Source organism: Cyprinus carpio, chromosome A15, assembly GCF_018340385.1.
Source record: "Cyprinus carpio isolate SPL01 chromosome A15, ASM1834038v1, whole genome shotgun sequence".
NCBI lineage: Eukaryota > Metazoa > Chordata > Actinopteri > Cypriniformes > Cyprinidae > Cyprinus > Cyprinus carpio.
The window spans coordinates 25260246-25279700 of NC_056586.1; the positions used below are offsets into that span (position 1 = coordinate 25260246).

Consider the following 19455-nt stretch of genomic DNA (forward strand, 5'->3'; position numbering starts at 1 on the left):
ATAGAAATATTTTGCAACAATATAAACTAACGTTTAAATGTTTGGGGTCAGTAATTTCTTTCTTTCTTTCTTTCTTTCTTTCTTTCTTTCTTTCTTTCTTTCTTTCTTTCTTTCTTTCTTTCTTTCTTTCGTTCTTTTTGTTTTGTTTTGTTGAAAGAAATGCTTTTGTTCAGCAAGGATGTTGAAACTGTTGAAGAATAAACTTAGTTTAACACATCCTTGCTGAATAAAAGCATTTATTGTGATAACAAAGTGATAATAAAGACTTATATTGTTGGAAAATATTTCTATTTTAAATAAACGCTATTTATTTAACTTTATTCGTCAAATAATCCTAAAGAAATAAAAGATTTCTATTTTAAATAAATGCTGTTCTATTTAACTTTATTCATCAAATAATCCTGAAAAAAGTGTCACAGTTTCCAAATAAATATAAAGAAGCAAAACTGTTTCCAACATTGATCATAAATCAGCATATTAGAATGATTTCTGAAAGATCATGTGACACTGAAGAAGAATGGAGTAATTCTTCAGCTCTGCGTCACAGAAGTAAATTATATTTTACAGTATATTAAAACAGAAAACGGTCATTTTAAACGGTAATAATATTTTACAATATTGCTGTTTTTTTCTACATTCGTGGTCAAATAAATGCAGCCCATGACGAACAGAAGATACTTCTTTAAAACACGTTAAAAATCTTACTGATCCCAAAATGTATATATGCATGTATTTATTTATTTAAACTCAGAAATATGGCAGTATCTCCCTTCCGAATATTTTTGCAAATAAACAAATATATAAATAAATAACCCCCCCCCCCCCCCCCCCCCCCCCCCCCCCGGTCTAGTTGAGACGCTTATTTTATTTTTTTGGGATATTTATTAATATATTTGTTTATTTGCAAAAATATTCGGGAGGGAGATAGTGCCATATTTCTGAGTTTAAATAAATAAATAAATTTTTATTTTTATTTTTATAGCCATTTTCCATGTTATTCTCATAAAACGTGAACTTTTATTTTGAAAAGCAGTAGTGTTCCGGTGACGCTGGATCAGATTCCGGTGATCAGCTGCGACCATGCCGACGGTCAGCGTGAAGAGAGATCTGCTCTTTGAAGCTCTGGGACAAAAATACAGTAAGTGTTTCACACACTTATGTGTTTTATCGGGCGAGCGCGTTCACGAGTGTGTGTTTTAGCAGGGAAAATGTGCTCAGTGTGTGTGTGATTGTATCTGCATCTGTGGAAATCATCGAGGAATGTCTTAATAAAACAAATCACATTTTATGGATCACGTGTCCTACTGTCCCATCATTATCGAACGAATTTATTTCGAGACTCAAAACGAATTTAAATGACATTTCTCCGGTGTGTCGCAGCGATTGCATCAGATTCAGATCATTCCGAGATTTTACCGAATTCAGTGAATATTGTGTCTTATATTTAATGTATGTATTTTTTTTAGTCCGGTGCTGCTTGAATACTATAGTGCTTCATGTCTTGTAATCCAGCGTTAGTTTTTATTCTTCTTCATTCATTTAAAAAACCGATATGTCAAACTGGACGCCCATTGATGACGCAATCATACCGCGACTCAGAATTTCATTAAATTTTTTTTTTAATTTATTATAAAATATATATTTTTTTTATCCACATTTTAGCTGATGAAGAATTTGATGAACTATGTTTCGAGTTCGGCCTCGAGCTGGACGAAATCGTAAGTTATATGAAACTATATCTGTTTACACTCTGTCTTTATTAAAGAGTTATTAGAGTTTTACCTCCTATGTTTATATATATATAGCTTATATATAAACAGACATATATTTATTATAATTATAGAAGTTTTTGTGTATGTATACATGTGTTAAGAAATGTATTATATATTTATTTATATATATATATATATATATATATATATATATATATATATATATATATATATATATAGTAACAATAAAATGTAAAAACTTTATCAATTGTATAAATGTATAACTATAGCAATTTGAATATTTTTAATATTATACAGTACTAATATGTGTGTGTGTGTGTATATATATATATATATATAATAAAATATATCTATATTTGGAATGTCATTATAGAAGTTTGATGTTAGGGCATCTGATTAAATCATGATTTTGTCTGTCTCTCCATGTCTAGACATCGGAGAAGGAAATCTTAATCCGTGAGCAGGGCGATGAGAAGGCAGAAGGAGCGTCTGATGTAGTGCTGTATAAGATCGACGTGCCAGCTAACCGCTATGATCTCCTGTGTCTGGAGGGTCTCGTCAGGGGTCTGCAGGTCTTCAAGGAGAAGTGAGACTCAGTGTGTGTGGTTCTGCTGTCTGACTCTGTGTTATGGTCTTTATATGGCTGGTTTTGTTGTGCTTTTAGGTTGGAAGCTCCCCGGTACAAGCGTGTGAGTCCGGCGGACGGAGGAGAGCCTCAGCGGCTGGTCATAACCGAGGAGGTTCATATCAGAGTCGTATTTCAGCTTAGAGGTTTAATTATATTGATTTCTTAAAAGCTTGAGTAGAGTGAGAAAGCATCAGCCGTGGTGAAGAATGGAGGGAGATCATTAAAATGTATGTAATGGTTGCAGTGCTGATGTTTTAGATAATATTACGTGTTTATCTAGACGGCGTCTGTGCGGCCGCACGCTGTAGCAGCTGTACTGCGCAACATCACCTTCACTCAGGAGCGATACGAGAGCTTCATAGAGCTGCAGGAGAAGCTGCACCAGAACATCTGCAGGTGACTCAACACTCGCTGGTTTATTATGAGAAGGTGAACTCTGTGGATTCTGATGTTTTATCACTCTGTTCTTCTCCCATCAGGAAAAGGACCCTGGTTGCCATAGGAACTCATGATTTGGACACCATCTCCGGTCCATTCACTTACACAGCCAAACCTCCCGGCGAGATCCGCTTCAAACCGCTCAATCAGAGCAAAGAGTACACCGCCACAGAGCTCATGAGCCTCTATAAGGTGAGAATTGATTGGTTGTTCTGACCAGATTAGGTTTATTATTGTTAACTAAAACCATAAAAACAAAATTTAATTACTTAAAACATTTTCTTTTTTTTAATTCTTTTTATTAATTTTTTTTTAAGGGATACTCCACCCCAAAATTTTGTCATTAATCACTTACCCCCATGTCGTTACAAACCCATAAAAAGCTCCGTTCGTCTGCGGAACACAATTTAAGATATTTTGGATGAAAACCGGGAGGCCTGTGACAGTCCCATAGACTGCCAAATAAATAACAGTCAAGGTCCAGAAAAGGTATGAAAGTCATAGTCAGAATACTCCATCTGCCATCAGACGTGCAATCTGGGTTATATGAAGAGACGGGAACACTTTTTGTAAGCGAAGAAAACAAAAATAATGACTTTATTCAACAATTCCTTTGTCAGCGGTCTCCTCTGTGTCTCTCAATATCACCGTATGCTGTGTATGCTCTTCTGTATCATCTGTGCCACAAGGAGGCGCTGTTTTCTTTAAAATCAAAGCTAAATACATGTAGAAACAGTGCATCCTGGTGGCACAGATGATACAGAAGAGCATTTGTCTCTTCATATAACCCAGATTGCACGTCTGATGGCAGATGGAGTATTCTGACGACGACTTTCATACCTTTTCTGGACCTTGACACTGTTATTTATTTGGCAGTCTATGGGACAGTCACAGGCCTCCCGGTTTTTATCCAAAATATCTTAAATTGTGTTCCGAAGACGAACAGAGCTTTTATGGGTTTGTAATGACATGGGGTTAAGTGATTAATGACAAAATTTTAATTTTGGGGTGGAGTATCCCTTTTAGTTCAAATTCAAATTAAAAACTAAAACAAAAAAAAAAAACTAATAAAAATGACAAAATTACAAAATTATAACAGAATTTTTTTTAAAAAATCTTATTCAAAATATTACATAAAATGTATGTAATGTATTAAATACATAAATACATTAAAGGGGTTATGAACTGCCTTTATTTTTAATGTTCTCTGAAGGTAAACGAATCCGCAGTAAAATGTGAACAAAGGGCCAATTTCTTACTGACGCAGTCTGGAACTTCATTAAAAATATAGTTCATCCACTCTTTTCTAATGTTGGGATCAAAAGAAAGGCCTCTATTGTTATTTACACTACATGCATGAATCAGTGGGCGGAGCTAAACAGGCAGTGATGTAGAAGCAGGCGTTGATCTTCTTCTGTGGAGGCGGAGTTTAACCACGCTATTACATCATTAAGTGACACATTCCACAAGCTGTCGTTTTTAGCAGATCGGCTTCAATATAAGCCGTTTTTAGACTAACAAGAAAGTTTGGTTGTTTTTATAGTACACTGACCTCTTTCTTATATGTCAAAAGATCAAGGGAATTTTGATTCCTCAGTTTCTCATGACCCCTTTAATACATTAGTAGCTTGTTTGTTCATGTATTTGTCAAATCTTGTATCTTTTAGAGATTTTTCCTCGGACTGCATCATTTAACAAGTTTAAAAAAACGTAATCAATCTTAATGTTAATAAGTTGTTTTATGAATATTTAATGTCTTGTAGACTGACAGTCATCTGAGACACTACCTCCACATCATCGAGAATGAACCTCTCTACCCCATCATATACGACAGTAACGGAATCGTCCTGTCTATGCCTCCAATCATCAACGGCGAGTTAAATACACACACATGCATTCACAGACACACGGATAGATCGTTTCATTCTATTCATCTTTAAGCTTTGTGATTTTGTTGATCAGTTTTCTGTACATAGCTCTGTTCATTGAGACTGTTAGTCTAAAGCTTTGTTTTTCTCTTTCTCAGGGGACCACAGCAAAATCTCATTAAACACAAAGAACATTTTCATTGAGTGCACGGCCACAGACCTCACAAAGGTGAACCGCTTTACTGTTATACTGTTATTATTACTGTCTTGTAATAATTAGTGCTGTCAAATGATTAATCGCATTCAAAATAAAAGTTTTTGTTTACATAATGTGTGTGTGTACTGTGTATATTTATTATGTATATATAAACGCACACACATGCATGTATATATTTTTAAAAAAAGTTAAATTTATGTATTAAATATATTTATATATGATATAATTTATATGAATATAAATATATACATGTAAATATTTTCAAAATATATGTTGTAAGTGTGTGCTTTTATATATACATAATAAATATACACAATACACACACATATATTATGTAAACAAAACTTATTTTGGATGCAATTAATCATTTGAAAGCACTAGTAAAAATACAATATATATATAATACTACAGTTCAAACATTTGGAGTCTGTAAGTTTTTTTTTTTTTTTTTTTTTTTTTTAAAGAAATGAATACTTTCTCAGAAATGATGCGTTAAATCATAAGTGACAGTAAAGACATTTATAATGTTTCAAATAACTTCTATTTCAAACGAATGCGGTTGTTCTGAACTTTCAATTTATCAAACGATCCTGAAAAGTAACTAAGAACTACCACATGCTTTTAAACATGAAAAGCGTTTTCTGTGTGTGTTTGCAGGCGAAGACCACGCTGGACATGGTAGTGACCATGTTTAGTGAATACTGTGAGGAACCGTTCACGTGAGTATCGCACGACACACTCTATATGTGACCCTGGAGCACAGAAGCAATCTGAAGTCGCTGGGGTATATTTGTAGCAACAGCCAAAAAACATTGCATGTGTCAAAATTATCGATTTATCTTTTATGCCAAAAATCATTAGGATATTAAGTAAAGATCATGTTCCATGAAGATATTTTGTAAATTTCCTACAGTAAATATATCAAAACTTAATTTTTGATTAGCGATATGCATTGTTGAGAATTAATTTGGACAAATTCAAAGGCGATTTTCTCAATATTTAGATTTTTTTGCACCCTTAGATTCCAGATTTTCAAATAGTTGCATCTTGGCCAAATGTAACAAACCATACATCAATGGAAAGCTTATTTATTCAGCTTTCAGATGATGTATAAATTTCAATTTCAGAAAATTGACACTTAAGACTGGTTTTGTGCTACAGGGTCACATATTGTTTTCTAGCATCTCCAGTTTTCATGTTGTTCAGTTCTGCGATGTGTATTGTGTTTTATGTGTTTGTCTCTTTATTCAGGGTTGAGGGGGCAGAGGTTGTTTATCCCGACGGCAGATTGTGTGTGTATCCTGTATGTATTCAGTTTTCAACTTGTTTGTAATCACACTCATTTTCTGAACTAACCACACAACTGCATTAAAATTAAAGTGATAGTTCACCCAAAAATGAAAAGTCTGTCATCACTTACTTACACAATTGGTCTTATTTTAACCCACATAAATATATTTTTGTGCTACAGATGTTGCTGACAAAGATTAACTTGTATAGAGGACTAAATATTAAATCTAGATTAAAATTAATTAAATATTGTTCTTTGCTGACAGGAGCTGGCGTACAGGACGGAGACGCTGTCTGGAGACTTCATCAACAAAAGAGTTGGGATCAAGTGAGCACATTATAAATATTTCATTTGAACCTTTCCTCACTTCGGTCAGTAGATTGAACCCTTGTTTCTCAGTGAATCGGCAGAAAGCATCGCTCAGCTGCTGACCCGGATGTGTTTGAGGTCAGAGGTCAGCGGGGAGGGCGATCTGATCCAGGTTGAGATCCCGCCCACGCGCGCTGATGTCATCCACGCCTGTGACATCATGGAGGACGCTGCCATAGCGTACGGCTTCAACAACATCGTCAGGAGCACGCCGCGCACGTACACCATAGCCAATCAGGTTTGAGAATAACATTCATTCTGACCAGTTAAACTTGAGATCACTTTAAAGGTTCAGCGGTGGCTTCATGGCTCTTACATGTGTTTTTATATTTGCAGCTCCCTCTAAATAAGCTGACGGAGTTACTGAGACAAGACCTCGCGGCCGCTGGGTTTACTGAAGCACTGACATTCGCTCTGGTTAGAAATCACTACTACTTCTCTCTTATATTCTGCATGCTTTCCTCTTGAAGTCCATTCATAATGTTTCTTGTACTGAAAGCATGTGTCATTTAGTTTTCATGGTCATTTTTCTCCCTCTCTCTGACCATTAAAATTGAAAAAGGTCATTTTTGCAGGATTTGTGTATGTAAATAATCTTTGTTATTAGGGCTGGGTAGACATTTCAAGAATCAAATCTATCCTGATTCAAAAGCTCTTGATTCAATTCGATATCAGTTTGTCCGTATAAATATCAGGGATGGTACTTGTCGATTTTTCTTAAGGAAAACAATCTCTCAACTAATGCTGTAAACTATACAGGGATCCCTGTCAGATGGTACATTACTTCAATATTACAGGCTAAAATTAACAACAGAGAAAGTAATTTGCATTTATTTTTAATCAACACTGAAATAAAAACTGTTTAAAAACTACGCCTTTCTGAAACGTGTCGATTTTTACAAAGCTCTTTTGGAAGGCCAAACAAAGTAGTTTCGCTTTCACAACAAAACACACAGCGTCTCCACAACATAACGCCAGCGGCAACAGAGAGAATAAAAGTTACGTCTTATTCTTTGCATGAACATTTGGAAGGCATTATGCAAATCTTCCCACAAAGTGATGTAGAGCTGTGGGGGTGTGCTTAAACGAGCTGTTTCAGGGGTGTGTGGTTGACTCTTAACTTTGATAAAGAATATCTCTTTGGGTTTGAGACTTTAGTCTTTGCAACTTTACAGATCTTCTTTATGCACCAAGAGATTGTAACACTCCAAAGAGAAAGGAAAAATTGAAATCGCATCATATGACCCCTTTAACTGCTTACTAAACAACATATTGTAATGTTTATTTTTTTAAATACCATTTATAACAACAACATTTTTGTGTGACTGTGTATTTATAACTGCACGTTGTCATAGCAACCTGACAGATTCAACAAGTCACTTTTGAAAATGATTATAAAGCAGTAAATCTTGAGTTCGTGAGTCATTTTGACTGATTCATTTCAAGTAGTGATCGAAGTAGCAGCAGATGTTAAAAAAAAATGCATGGATGAATCGTTAAAAAAAAGAGATCAAGAACATGCACTTAGAAAATAGATAATAAATAGAAGATCCTCTCATAAAAGTCAACAGTGGTTGCACTGTATATTTGTTTTTGTAAACAGCCACAAGAACAATGTAACAAAGACGTGTTGTCTGTTTCTTGACTTTGCATTATTTTCATATTATCATCGTATTTTCCATGACGTGACTGCTTTAAAATGGTCTCTTCCTCTCTCTGCAGTGCTCAGAAGAAGATATCGCAGATAAACTCAGGAAAAACATCGCAGAAACCAGAGCTGTTCACATCTCAAACCCAAAGACCACCGAGTTTCAGGTACCTACAGAAGATTTGTTTGGCATTTCTCACATCTGTCCACTAGTGGGCGCGTTCACAAGTTGAAATCAGTTAGTAGTGAGGGTATACTAACTAAACCGTGCTTTCATGTAGGTGGCGCGCACCTGTCTTCTTCCTGGACTCCTGAAGACTCTCGCTGCCAACAGGAAGATGCCCCTTCCTCTCAAACTGTTCGAGATTTCAGACGTCGTCCTGAAGGATGAAACAAAAGGTGTGTTTGATGTCCTCATGCTAATATGCTAACAATTATGCGGTCACTGAACCTCATCTGTCTGGCAGACGTAGGAGCCCGTAACAACAGGCGTCTCTGTGCCGTTTACTACAACAAGAGCCCGGGATTTGAAGTCATCCATGGACTTCTGGACCGGGTCATGCAGCTGCTGGACGTCAAACCGGGCCGTAACCAAGGATACCACATCCAGGCGGCAGAGGGTGAGTCATAAATGTTAAAAGTTGACATGTTGTCCTTCCTGTAAACGCTTTGTGCACCTGTTTTATGAGCTCTCTGAGCCATATTCAAAGATTTATTTAATAGCATTTAAAAACTTAGCTGCCAATAAAAATTGACCCTAAATTTAATTCCTTGATTCATGTTCTTGGTTTTATTGTAAATGATTCATCAGTACATTTTCACTGTTGTTATTATTAACTAAAACTTAAACTATTAAAAATAATTTTACTTAATAAAAAATAAATAAATAAACTGAAATAAAATATAATATAAAATAAAAAATACAGAATTTAAAATAACTTATAATAAAATAATTTAAATTATATGCATATTATATTTATTAAGAAAAATAAAAAATATACTTAAAACATAATTGGAAATGATCATAGCTAAAATAATTTAAGTTGAGGTACTAAAATTTACTAAAAACTAAATGAAAACTAAATATTAAAATAAAAAATAAATAAAAGACAAGCACAAACCAAATTGACAAACTTTCAGATTTAAATTGAAAATATTAAAAGTTAATTTAAAATATTACAAAATACTATAACAGTATATGATATATGCTAAAATAACACTGTGCATGTTGTTATAAAGAATGTTATTTTCATTGTATTCCTTACAGACTCCACCTTCTTTCCTGGCCGCTGTGCTGAGATCTTTTCATGTGGCAAAAGCATCGGACACCTCGGGGTCCTTCACCCTGATGTCATCAGTCGTTTTGAGCTGACCATGCCCTGCTCCGCCATCGATATCGACATCGAACCCTTCCTGTGATGTCATAATGCAAATAACCTTAGCCACACCCCTCCGCTTTGGGCTCCTCCCAGCCATACATTACTGTCCCGTCTATCTTTTGGAGCATGTGTTACTGTATGTTCAGGATATAAATCAATGTTTTAATGAAACTCAACTTGTCCACTGCTAGTATGTTATTCATATATTAAACATCATGGCTGTCTGTTTGTGTCCAGCACATTTTACAACACAGAAACAAATAAATATGGATGAATACAACAAAAATGTCTAGATTTGAGCAATTCATCTAATGTGACGCACTGTACTTTATCTAAAGCTAACTTAATATTCTATCTGTACATTGTTTTTTAAATCAAGGTGAACTTTGATGTTTACCTGTATGTATGTGTGTTAAACAACTTTAGCTACACTAATGCTAGAAAACCAAGTGTGTATGTCTATGTATGTGTGTGCTATATAGGAGTAATCACAGGTATATCTGAAGTGGCTTGTGTACGTGAGTATATTTCAGCTGTAAGTCGTTAAGCAGGACTCCTGATCACTGATTAACAAGCCCAAATCTGTGTGTTTGGTTTGAGATGATAGCGAGGAAGTGTCTGGTTTAACGGGTTATCAGACAGGTCAGGGCTCCACCTGATTTCCAGCAGATACCAGACTTGTTTACACGCATTAGACTGAATTAGTTTTTCGTGATCTTAAAAATCCAAAGGCTTCAGTTCATATGCTTAAAACGAGCTCAACAGCTTCGCATACTTGTTAGTTTCATACTAGCTATTTAATGCCTTTGATATTATTCTAAGTGTTAAAAGTTGAGTAGGTGTGTCTTTAGGGTCTGAATTGCACATTTAAGAGGGTGAGTGATTAGAGGCTATTATTCTCAGTCTTTAAATGTGTGTGTGTGTGTGTGTGTGTGAAAGGATGGCCTGTGTGTACACTGCATTTGTGAGGGTTTGTGGTTTCTGTCATAAAGAACTGTTAAACCCTCTTCAACAGACACTCCTCAACACAATTAAAAAACAATGATGGGAGAGAGAAGACACATACTCTGAGCTGTTTTTAATGTGTTTATTCATTTCTTTTACCACATCAGTAAAAGCTCATAAACACACATCCTGAGTATCATACCTGGCAACTCAAAGAACAAAATATGTTCTTCAGTATTTTGTAATAAATATCAAATGCATACACATTTTTAAAAAAAAACATAGATTTGAGGCAGTCAAAGCACTGTGTTAGTAAAACTGGTCATTATTAAACATCATCTGTGATCATGCTAACATCATCATCTATCTTTTAAGCTTGTCATTGTGATGTCACAAAACTGAACTTGGTCCTTTTTCCTTCAAGGAACGCATTGCGGCCACATTCGCAAAATTTGAGCGATATTTTGAGGGCCAAAAGGTCCTTTGTCAATGGTGTAGCACAACTCAAGCAGCTTTCTGTTAGTCAACAAATTTGTGTGACCATCTTGAACCCGTCACGAAATCTGTGTGGTGAAATCTTTTTCTTAGCAGATGAGCATTAAGGAAATGATTCATTAGTCATTTTCAAATGATTTGTATGCGTTTCTGATTTCAGTTGGTGACACAAATTACACCGTTCACCTTTAGCTTGAATTTAACCAAGAATATTCCCTTAAACATCAAGCGAATCTGATGCAAAACATCCACAAAATGTAATTCGGTTTTCAAAATCTGACAAAATGCAGCTAGTAGGTTTAACAAACTACTGTTCAATGTGAGCATTTATATGTGCCAACCATTCCTGAACAAAGCATACAGTGATTTTTTTCCCTGAGAATGAATTACGGAGTGAGATTCTGTTCAAACTTGCCTGTAAACACTGTGAAATTACACAGAATTTCCCAAATCCCAGAGTCCCATCATCACAAACACTCTGTTCACTAAGATACTGTTGACCAGTCCGATGGCAACATACGTGCTGAACTTATACGGCACTTCAATCTCTTTCCTCCTGCGTGCATCAACGTCACTCACAGACGCTCCGTTAATTCGACAGAGCACCCGCAGACTCGCCCAGCGCACCGTCTGCCGGGTCAGAACCAGCATCCCTAACCCGACCAAGAACCGCGCCACACCGAGACCCAAGGCCACGAGGGTCAGCGGTGGAAGGGTCACTGGAAAAGGCCCGGCTAGGTCGAAGGTCAAGCCCAGTCGCTCATTCACCCAGTATCCAACTGAACATCCCGAACAGCATGCTAAAATAATGGTGGTGTCCCCCCGTGTGGTGCTGTAATGGTCCAGCTCGGGGTACTTATAGGACAGGAAGAGGGGCAGAACCACCCCCACCACGGGGGAGAGCGGGTTGTGCAGCTGCAGGTAGTCAATGGTTCCCCAGTACGGGTACGACACAGCCATGATGACCGCTGAAATTAAAACACCACAGATCACATCCTGAGAGGAAGAGGAAACGGAGGAGAAAGATTGAAGTCATTAGTATCAGACTCTGTAATTCTAGCTTCATGCAGCTCAGTTTTATGCACACACAAACTCATTGAGACACAACTCCTAATGACACAATAATGCAGTTTCTTTGCCATTATTATGAAATATGCACACATTTTCTATGCATGGTTACCGTGTTGCTATGCAGTTGCTAATGTAGTTTTTAATGTGTTGCTATATGGTTGTTAATATGTTGCTATGCAGACACTAGGGCGTTCTGAGTGGTTTTTATAATGTTTCTAGATGGTTGCAATGATGTTCTGAGTGGTGACCGTGTTGCTGCGCAGTTGCTAGGGTGTTCTGGGTGGTTATTAATGTGTTGCTATGCAGTTTCTGGAGTGTTCTGAGTGGTTCTTAACATGTTGCTATGTGGTTGCTAGGGTGTTTTAATAGTTGTTAATTTGTTGCTATGGTGTTCGTGCTAATATATAGTTGCTAATGTTGTTTTTAATGTGTTGCTATATGATTGCTACATTGTTGTTCTGAGTGGTTGTTAATATGTTGCTATGCGGACACTAGGGTGTTCTGAGTGGTTTTTATAATGTTTCTAGATGGTTGCAATGGTGTTCTGAGTGGTTACTGTGTTGCTATGTAGTTGCTAGGGTGTTCTGAGTGCTTGTTAATGTGTTGCTATGTAGTTATTAGAGTGTTATAAGTGGTTAAGATGTTGCCATCTAGATTACAAAGTTTATCTTTACGTTATCGTGCTGCTATGGTGTTTTGAGTGCTTGTTAATGTGTTGTTAGTCGCTAGGTTATTGTAATTAAGTAATTAATGTTTCTAGCTGGTTGCAAGGGTGCTCTAAATGGTTGTTAACATGTTGCTGTGTGGTTGCTAGGGTGTTTTGCATGGTTATTATTAGGATGTTTTTAGCTGTTTACAGGGTGTTCTAAATGGAATTTTTCTAAAGCTCCATTTAAAACAACAGGTTGATAGCTAGATTTAATGCTAAACTACTAAACTATTAAGTTTTTGTATAATATTACATATAAAATGTTTGCTAATAAAAAAAAAATATATATATATATAAAAATATTTGTATTAACATTATTTTCATTAACATTTTATTATATTAATATCTTCAAGCATGACCAATAGGCCAAATGTTTGCCTCAGCATGATGCAGCACCACAGCTGTGCTGTATTAAAGCAACTAGAGTTAAAATCTATAGAGACCAGCAAGACGATATGAATTATACAAGAGTATAAATGTTTCATATCAAATGCAAAAGCACATGTCCATTTTGAAGTCTCTCCTCCAGTCTTACCAGAGCAGAATGCATGCCGGTGTAAAGACGACTCAGACACACCAGCGCAGACAGAACCACGGCCACAATCAGTCCCAGTTCAAACGGGAACTAACATGCACAAAGACAGAAATGAACAGTTCAATCAAAAATGAGCATTTTATCATCATTCACAGTCAATTTGATGTCACTTTTATCAAAAGTGGACAACTTTGAATGTAAACAAATACACATTTGATTTGAAAGCTATAGCAGAGGGGAAGATTTTCCATAAATAATGTGCTAAATTTGATCCATTCTTCACAAAAAGCTATCTTTTAGCTTCATAAGACTTGGAATATAGTGCACAAGTCATATGAACTACTTTGAATGTCACTTCTATGGTGTTTTTTCCTCCCAATCCATCCTTCCAGCTGAAAATTCAGTGTCTTTATTAAAACATCCTCTCATCCATCTTTCCTTGTATTCTTTTCCTCTCTCTCTCTCTATGATGTGGTCTTCTGTCATTCTGTGTGGCAGCTCTTCTCCTAATAAGCGCTCTTCCCTCTGGTTTTATTCAGGACTCTGTTAATCACTGACAACACTGGAAGAGTCTTTACATATTCATGAAGTTGCCCCGCCCCCTCCGTTCTGTCTTTCTCCATCCATCTCCTGTCTCTCCATCTGTCTATCTCTCCTTTCCTCTCCTCCCTTTCTTTCTTCATCTGTCAGCTGGGGGTCTTTCACAGGAAGTTAATGAAGAACGTTTCCTGAATGGGCACGGAGGAATGTGGGACAGTAGAGCTCATGTATAATAGACTGGAATAGATTTTTTTTTACTCATAAATCATACACACAGCTCTCTGGTTCCCTTTACGTACACAGAATCATTTTTCCTTTTAAGCTAGTAATTTAACCAGTTTTAAGTAGGGCGACAATATAGTTTAGCCATTTTCAAAACTAAATATCTGGACTAGTAACAAAATACTTTTTGTCTTATGCTCACCAAGGCTGCATTTGTTTGATCCAAAATACAGTAAAAACAATAATATTGTAAAATATTATTACAATTTAAAATAAACTTTTCTATTTGAATATAGTTTAAACTGTACTTTATTCTTGTGGTGCAAAGCCGAATTTTCAGCATCATTACTCCAGTCTTCAGTGTCACATGATCTTCAGAAATCATTCTAATATGCCAATTTGCTGCTCAAGAAACATTTCTGATTATTATCAATGTTATAAACAGTTGTGCTGCTTCACATTTTTGTGGAAACCGTGATGCATTTTATTTTTCAGGATTCTTTGATGAATAGAAAGTTCAAAAGAACAAGCATTTATTTGAAACAGAAATTTTATAACAAATGTATTTACTGTCACTTTTGTTCAATTTAATGCATATTTGCTGATTGAAAGTATTGCATTCTTTAAAAAAAATCTTACTGGCCCCAAATTTTTGATGACAGTGTAAATATTTATCTGACTGCAATTTATTTAATCATTATTCATCTTATTTTGTACATTTAACTTGATATCTTGAATATGGTTTCAAATTAGCTTCAACACAGATATTTAATCATATAAATAAAATTAAAATATTATAACATTTAAAAACTGAAGTCCATATAAACAAATAAAAAATAAGCCTACAGACAAAAACAGCACTCTTAAAAGGAATGCAACTTTACAATCCACTAATAAAGTTTTATAATGCTTAAATATCAAGTCAAAGGATTGAAAGCTGATTGATGGCACCATTTATAACCGACGCTGATTGACAGTCATTTACTGAGAGTTCATTATAATGGCACACAGCAGATGTGTGGGCGGGACTTGGCTGACCGATGGTGACAGATGGCCCCGCCCCTTCAGAGAACTGTGCAAAAACAAGCCACATTCAAAACATTCTGAATCCAGCATGTGTGTCTGACCTTCACTCTCTCCTGAGCACTGAGAAGCAGCGTAAATGAGATGGCCGTCGCTGCCATGGCGTGTGTGGATGGCATCCCATACTCCGCATCCACACGTGTCTCCAGTTTGACCACAGGGGGAGATGAAGGACGCGGAAGCTTTAAAATATCCTTCATCACTTGCCCAATATACATCACCACCTGCAGAGAGAGACAGAAAAATGAGATGTAAATGAGGCAAAGGGGAAATACAAAATAAGTAGGCTACTGTTGCTGATAATACACTCTCAGAAAAAAGGTACAATAGCTGTTACTGTAGTGTTGAAGGGGTCATATGATGCGATTTCAAATTTTCCATTCTCTTTGGAGTGTTACAAGCTCTTGGTGAATAAAGAAGATCTGTGAAGTTGCAAAGACTAAAGTCTCAAATCCAAAGAGATATTCTTTATAAAAGTTAATACTCGTCCACGCCCCCTGAAATGGCTCGTTCTAACACGCCCCCACATCTCTACGTCACTATGTGGGAAGATTTGCATAATGCCGCCCAGATGTTCATGCAAAGAAAGATGGCATACCTTTTATTCTCGTTGCAGTATTGTTGTTGTCGTATAGACGCTGTGTGTTTCACTGTGAAAACGAAACTACTTTGTTTGGCCTTCCAAGAGAGGATGACATCCGCTTCGTCATGCCTGGAGCTGATCCGTGCTGGTCACTGAGGAAATACATCAACTTTGCACTGTGGATCGCTGAATCGGCTTTCACCGTGGATGAAGCGGTGTCCAGCTCAGGGTCGTCACATATGGTGGCCGCAAGCACAAGGTACGCTCCTTCGTAGAATCTGCCTGCCGCACCGTTCTCAAGCCGCCCGTCTCTGCTCACTCAAGGCTGCGGTGTGTGACGCTGTTTCATTGAGAAAGCGAAACTACTTTGTTTTTGCCTTCCAAAAGAAGATACGACTAGAAATCATGTTTATATCACGTTTATAATGGGTTTTATGTTTTTGTCTCGTCACTCCGGCCGGACAAGGCATATGATATCAAAATGTTAAGAGGCGTAACATTTCCATCACACGCTTGAGGAATTCCGCCGATCACAATGCACTGGATAGCTGGCCAATCACAGCACACCTCGCTTTTCAGAGCGATGATCTTTGTGAAAATCAATGCGTTTCCAAAGGCGGGGCATAGAGAAGAAACAATAATGTACAGTATGTGGAAAATAAAGTGTTTTTTAACCTTAAACCGCATAAACCCATTTCATTACACCAAATACACAAAATAAATGTTCTTTTTAGCTGCATCATATAAACCATTATAATTTACAAAACCAATATTTTAAAAATTCTAATATGTACCTTTAAGGTAATAATATGCATCATTTAGTTCAGTGTTATTTTAGTATCATTAATACATTATTATAGTTTAGTTTACTAATATTTTTAATTGTGTTTTTTTTTTTTTTTTAGTTTTTCAGTTAGTTTATTTTAAGTAACAAAATGTTGTAATGGTTTCAGTTTTACGGTACGTTTACACAACAACGATTGCACTAAAAATGTTTTTTTCCTTTGCATTTTTAAAACACATTACAGATGACAACATTGTCAAAATGATCGCTATATTCACGGATCCACGAAAACTAAAACTAAAAGCACTGTATTATGCATGCTAGGCCAGTAGTTGGCGATGTCCCTTTGTAAAAAAAAAAAAAAAAAAAAAAAAAAAACCTACCACACACATATGAAATTCTATAGATTGAATGCATAATATGCGAGCAAATGACATCGCCATTTTCATAATTTCACTTTTTTGAGTTTACACTGAGGCGATAACATGACCATTTTAAAAAACTTGTGCTTTGAAACACGTTTTCAAAAGTTTGCATGTTCAGGCTCCCAAAACATGTAAATGAACAGCCTAAGTGCATAATTTTTTCAGTTTTTAGTTGAAAACAGTGTCGTGTAAACCCCTCAGTTAATGATAATAACCTTGGTTCAGTCATGTTCATCCTTGTTTCTTCAGGAGATATAACAAAAAAAGCAATTCAAAATTAAGCTTCGTTGAACGATCAAACAAATTAATAACTTCTCCACTCATGTTTAATTTAGCTCAGCTACATTGATTCCAGAGGTGAACCAATCAAATGCAGTTTGTCTGATGCTGTGGAAACTATATGTAAACTCGTGGTATAGCATAAAGTGAACAAAGATCTAAAAAAGAAACACTGAGGAAAATTAAGAAGAGAATTTGGTTTGTTACAACAGCTGTCCAAGTTAAATTTAGTTTTGTTTCTGTCTATTGTAATATATTTCTCCTCGCTGCAGAAAAACAAAGACCCAACAGTATGATGACTTAATCAAAGTGTGTGTGTGTGTGTGTGTGTTTTCTCAGCCACTCACAGCCCACACATTGACAAGCCGCCTGCACAGAAACGGGTCGAGGTTCCAGTGGATGCAGGGCAGGAAGGTGATGTAAAAGACTTCATGTCCCAGTGTGGCTGATGTCACAAACAGGAAGTAGAAGAGCCAGTTCCTCACCTCATAAAGAGGCCTGTGATGTTCCTGAACACAGAGAAATGCATAGCTAAATAAACTGCTTCAACAAACCACAAATCACAATCACACTTAGTTTTCCACTATACCGGATATATACATATGCACCATGAAAGACTCACATTTTTTATCTATGCACCATCACATATCAAACAAATTTCACTTTTACATAGTTCGCCCTGATTATGAAAATATATTAAAGTTTAATAACTAATTAAATCCACACTAAAAACTGGTATTTTTTTAATTATTATGATTAAAGTATGTTATTAGGTCAGTGACCTGCCTTTCAGTTTATTCTTCATTGTATATATTAACAACATAAATGAATTTTAAAAACAGTTTTACTGTATCTAGATGAGACATTAAAAATTGCTTTATAAACTTCTAACAGTCTAAACCAACCAGAAAAACAGGAAAATCTTGTAGTTTGCCATTTCTGTTTTTAAAAACACAGAGGAACCTCTCGATTTCAATTTACCTGAATGAAGAGTTTCATTTAAATCTGATTTACTTACTTCGCCTTTGGTTTCATACTGTGAACTGGCGGATTTATAGTTGGAGTTACTGTCGTGTGCGCGTGACGTCCCGTTCGCCACCTGCTCCGCTTTGCGCCGGTGTATCGTGACCGGACCGTCCCTACCGGATCCATTCGCGTGTACGAGTCCGTTTCGACTAACATACGAGCGCGTCTCTCTCGGAACCAGGCCGCAGCACCGCTGGAAGCCGGCCACCAGCTCGGGGCTGTTCAGGTACGAGATGAACCCCCACATTTTGAGCTTCCGCGCCCAGCCCATCCCACGTTCACAGGTGAGTTTTACAGCTTCATGTGACGGAGCGTGAAAGACTGCTGACGTAGAAGCTCATGGCTGTTCTGATTGGCTGACATGTTTACTCACGGAAAATTACCTGCTTATCGTACCTGTCACAGGTGTGTCATTCCTGCCACGCAGAACCTTTAACTCTGTGCCTTTAAAAATACATTCTAGTGTTATTATAGTCAAAAAATATATATACATCTTAAAGTAACTTTCAGAAATATGTTCTGATAAAGCTCAGGCTTCGATCTTTGAGTAGACCTATTTATAACAAAAATAAAGAATTAGCGTTTGACTGTTATGGTGTCAACTTTGTGTTTATTTCAAATTCATATTTTATATGATAATAACACTTTTTATGTCATTTTATCTAATGAGATGTAGAATTTAAGAGTGAGACAAATTAACCAAATCAAATAACATCACAGCAATTACCAAATCCTTTGCTAAAACTCTAAAAGTTTAATCCGGATCAGAATGCTTCAAGTAGCCTATTGTATTAGGCTATATGACCAATTTTGAAGTTTTAATTTGTTCCTTAAATCCAATCTAAATCCACTCTTTTTTTCCAGGATATTCCTGATGTTTTGGATCAATCCCAACCTTACCTAAAAGTTTTTAACAACACACAGACAGGGGTTAATTTGGTCATTTTTCAAGCAATCTCAATGGCAAAAAGTGTCCATATTTACCCTGAATTCACTGCTGATGTTTTGACCCAGATCAAAACCAAGACATAATCTAATCTGAACAGATAAGAATTTATTTTCAAGATTTGATCCAATCTGATCCAATCATATTTGGGGCCCTGCTGTTGTTTTCCCACCAAAAATGCACTTCCTGGTTCTGGAAGATGATGTCATTTGGCAAATGCCTTTTGTTAGTTTAGTTCAAA

At 36.3% G+C, this 19455-nt stretch overlaps 2 protein-coding genes across 2 annotated transcripts; one reads left to right on the plus strand and one right to left on the minus strand.

Moving 5' to 3' along the window:
* The first annotated feature begins 1001 nt into the window (after window positions 1–1001).
* On the plus strand, window positions 1002–9857 carry LOC109104167 (phenylalanine--tRNA ligase beta subunit-like). Its single transcript, XM_042771804.1, has 17 exons — window positions 1002–1138; window positions 1663–1718; window positions 2165–2319; window positions 2398–2473; window positions 2642–2757; window positions 2841–2991; window positions 4563–4671; window positions 4826–4896; window positions 5542–5603; window positions 6136–6187; window positions 6441–6502; window positions 6575–6782; window positions 6881–6961; window positions 8267–8359; window positions 8474–8591; window positions 8660–8812; window positions 9460–9857. Exons 1-17 carry the CDS (start codon window positions 1081–1083, stop codon window positions 9609–9611), a joined length of 1773 nt encoding a protein of 590 aa, XP_042627738.1. The 5' UTR covers window positions 1002–1080; the 3' UTR covers window positions 9612–9857.
* A 787-nt stretch (window positions 9858–10644) lies between these two features.
* Window positions 10645–19440, minus strand: LOC109104170 (sphingosine-1-phosphate phosphatase 2-like). The gene is made up of 5 exons (XM_042771814.1): window positions 18261–19440; window positions 17590–17751; window positions 15216–15395; window positions 13327–13416; window positions 10645–12007 (listed from the first exon to the last, which is right to left on the minus strand). The coding sequence occupies exons 1-5, from the start codon at window positions 18537–18539 to the stop codon at window positions 11444–11446; spliced, it is 1275 nt and encodes a 424-aa protein (XP_042627748.1). The 5' UTR covers window positions 18540–19440; the 3' UTR covers window positions 10645–11443.
* Between the last annotated feature and the right edge of the window lie 15 nt (window positions 19441–19455).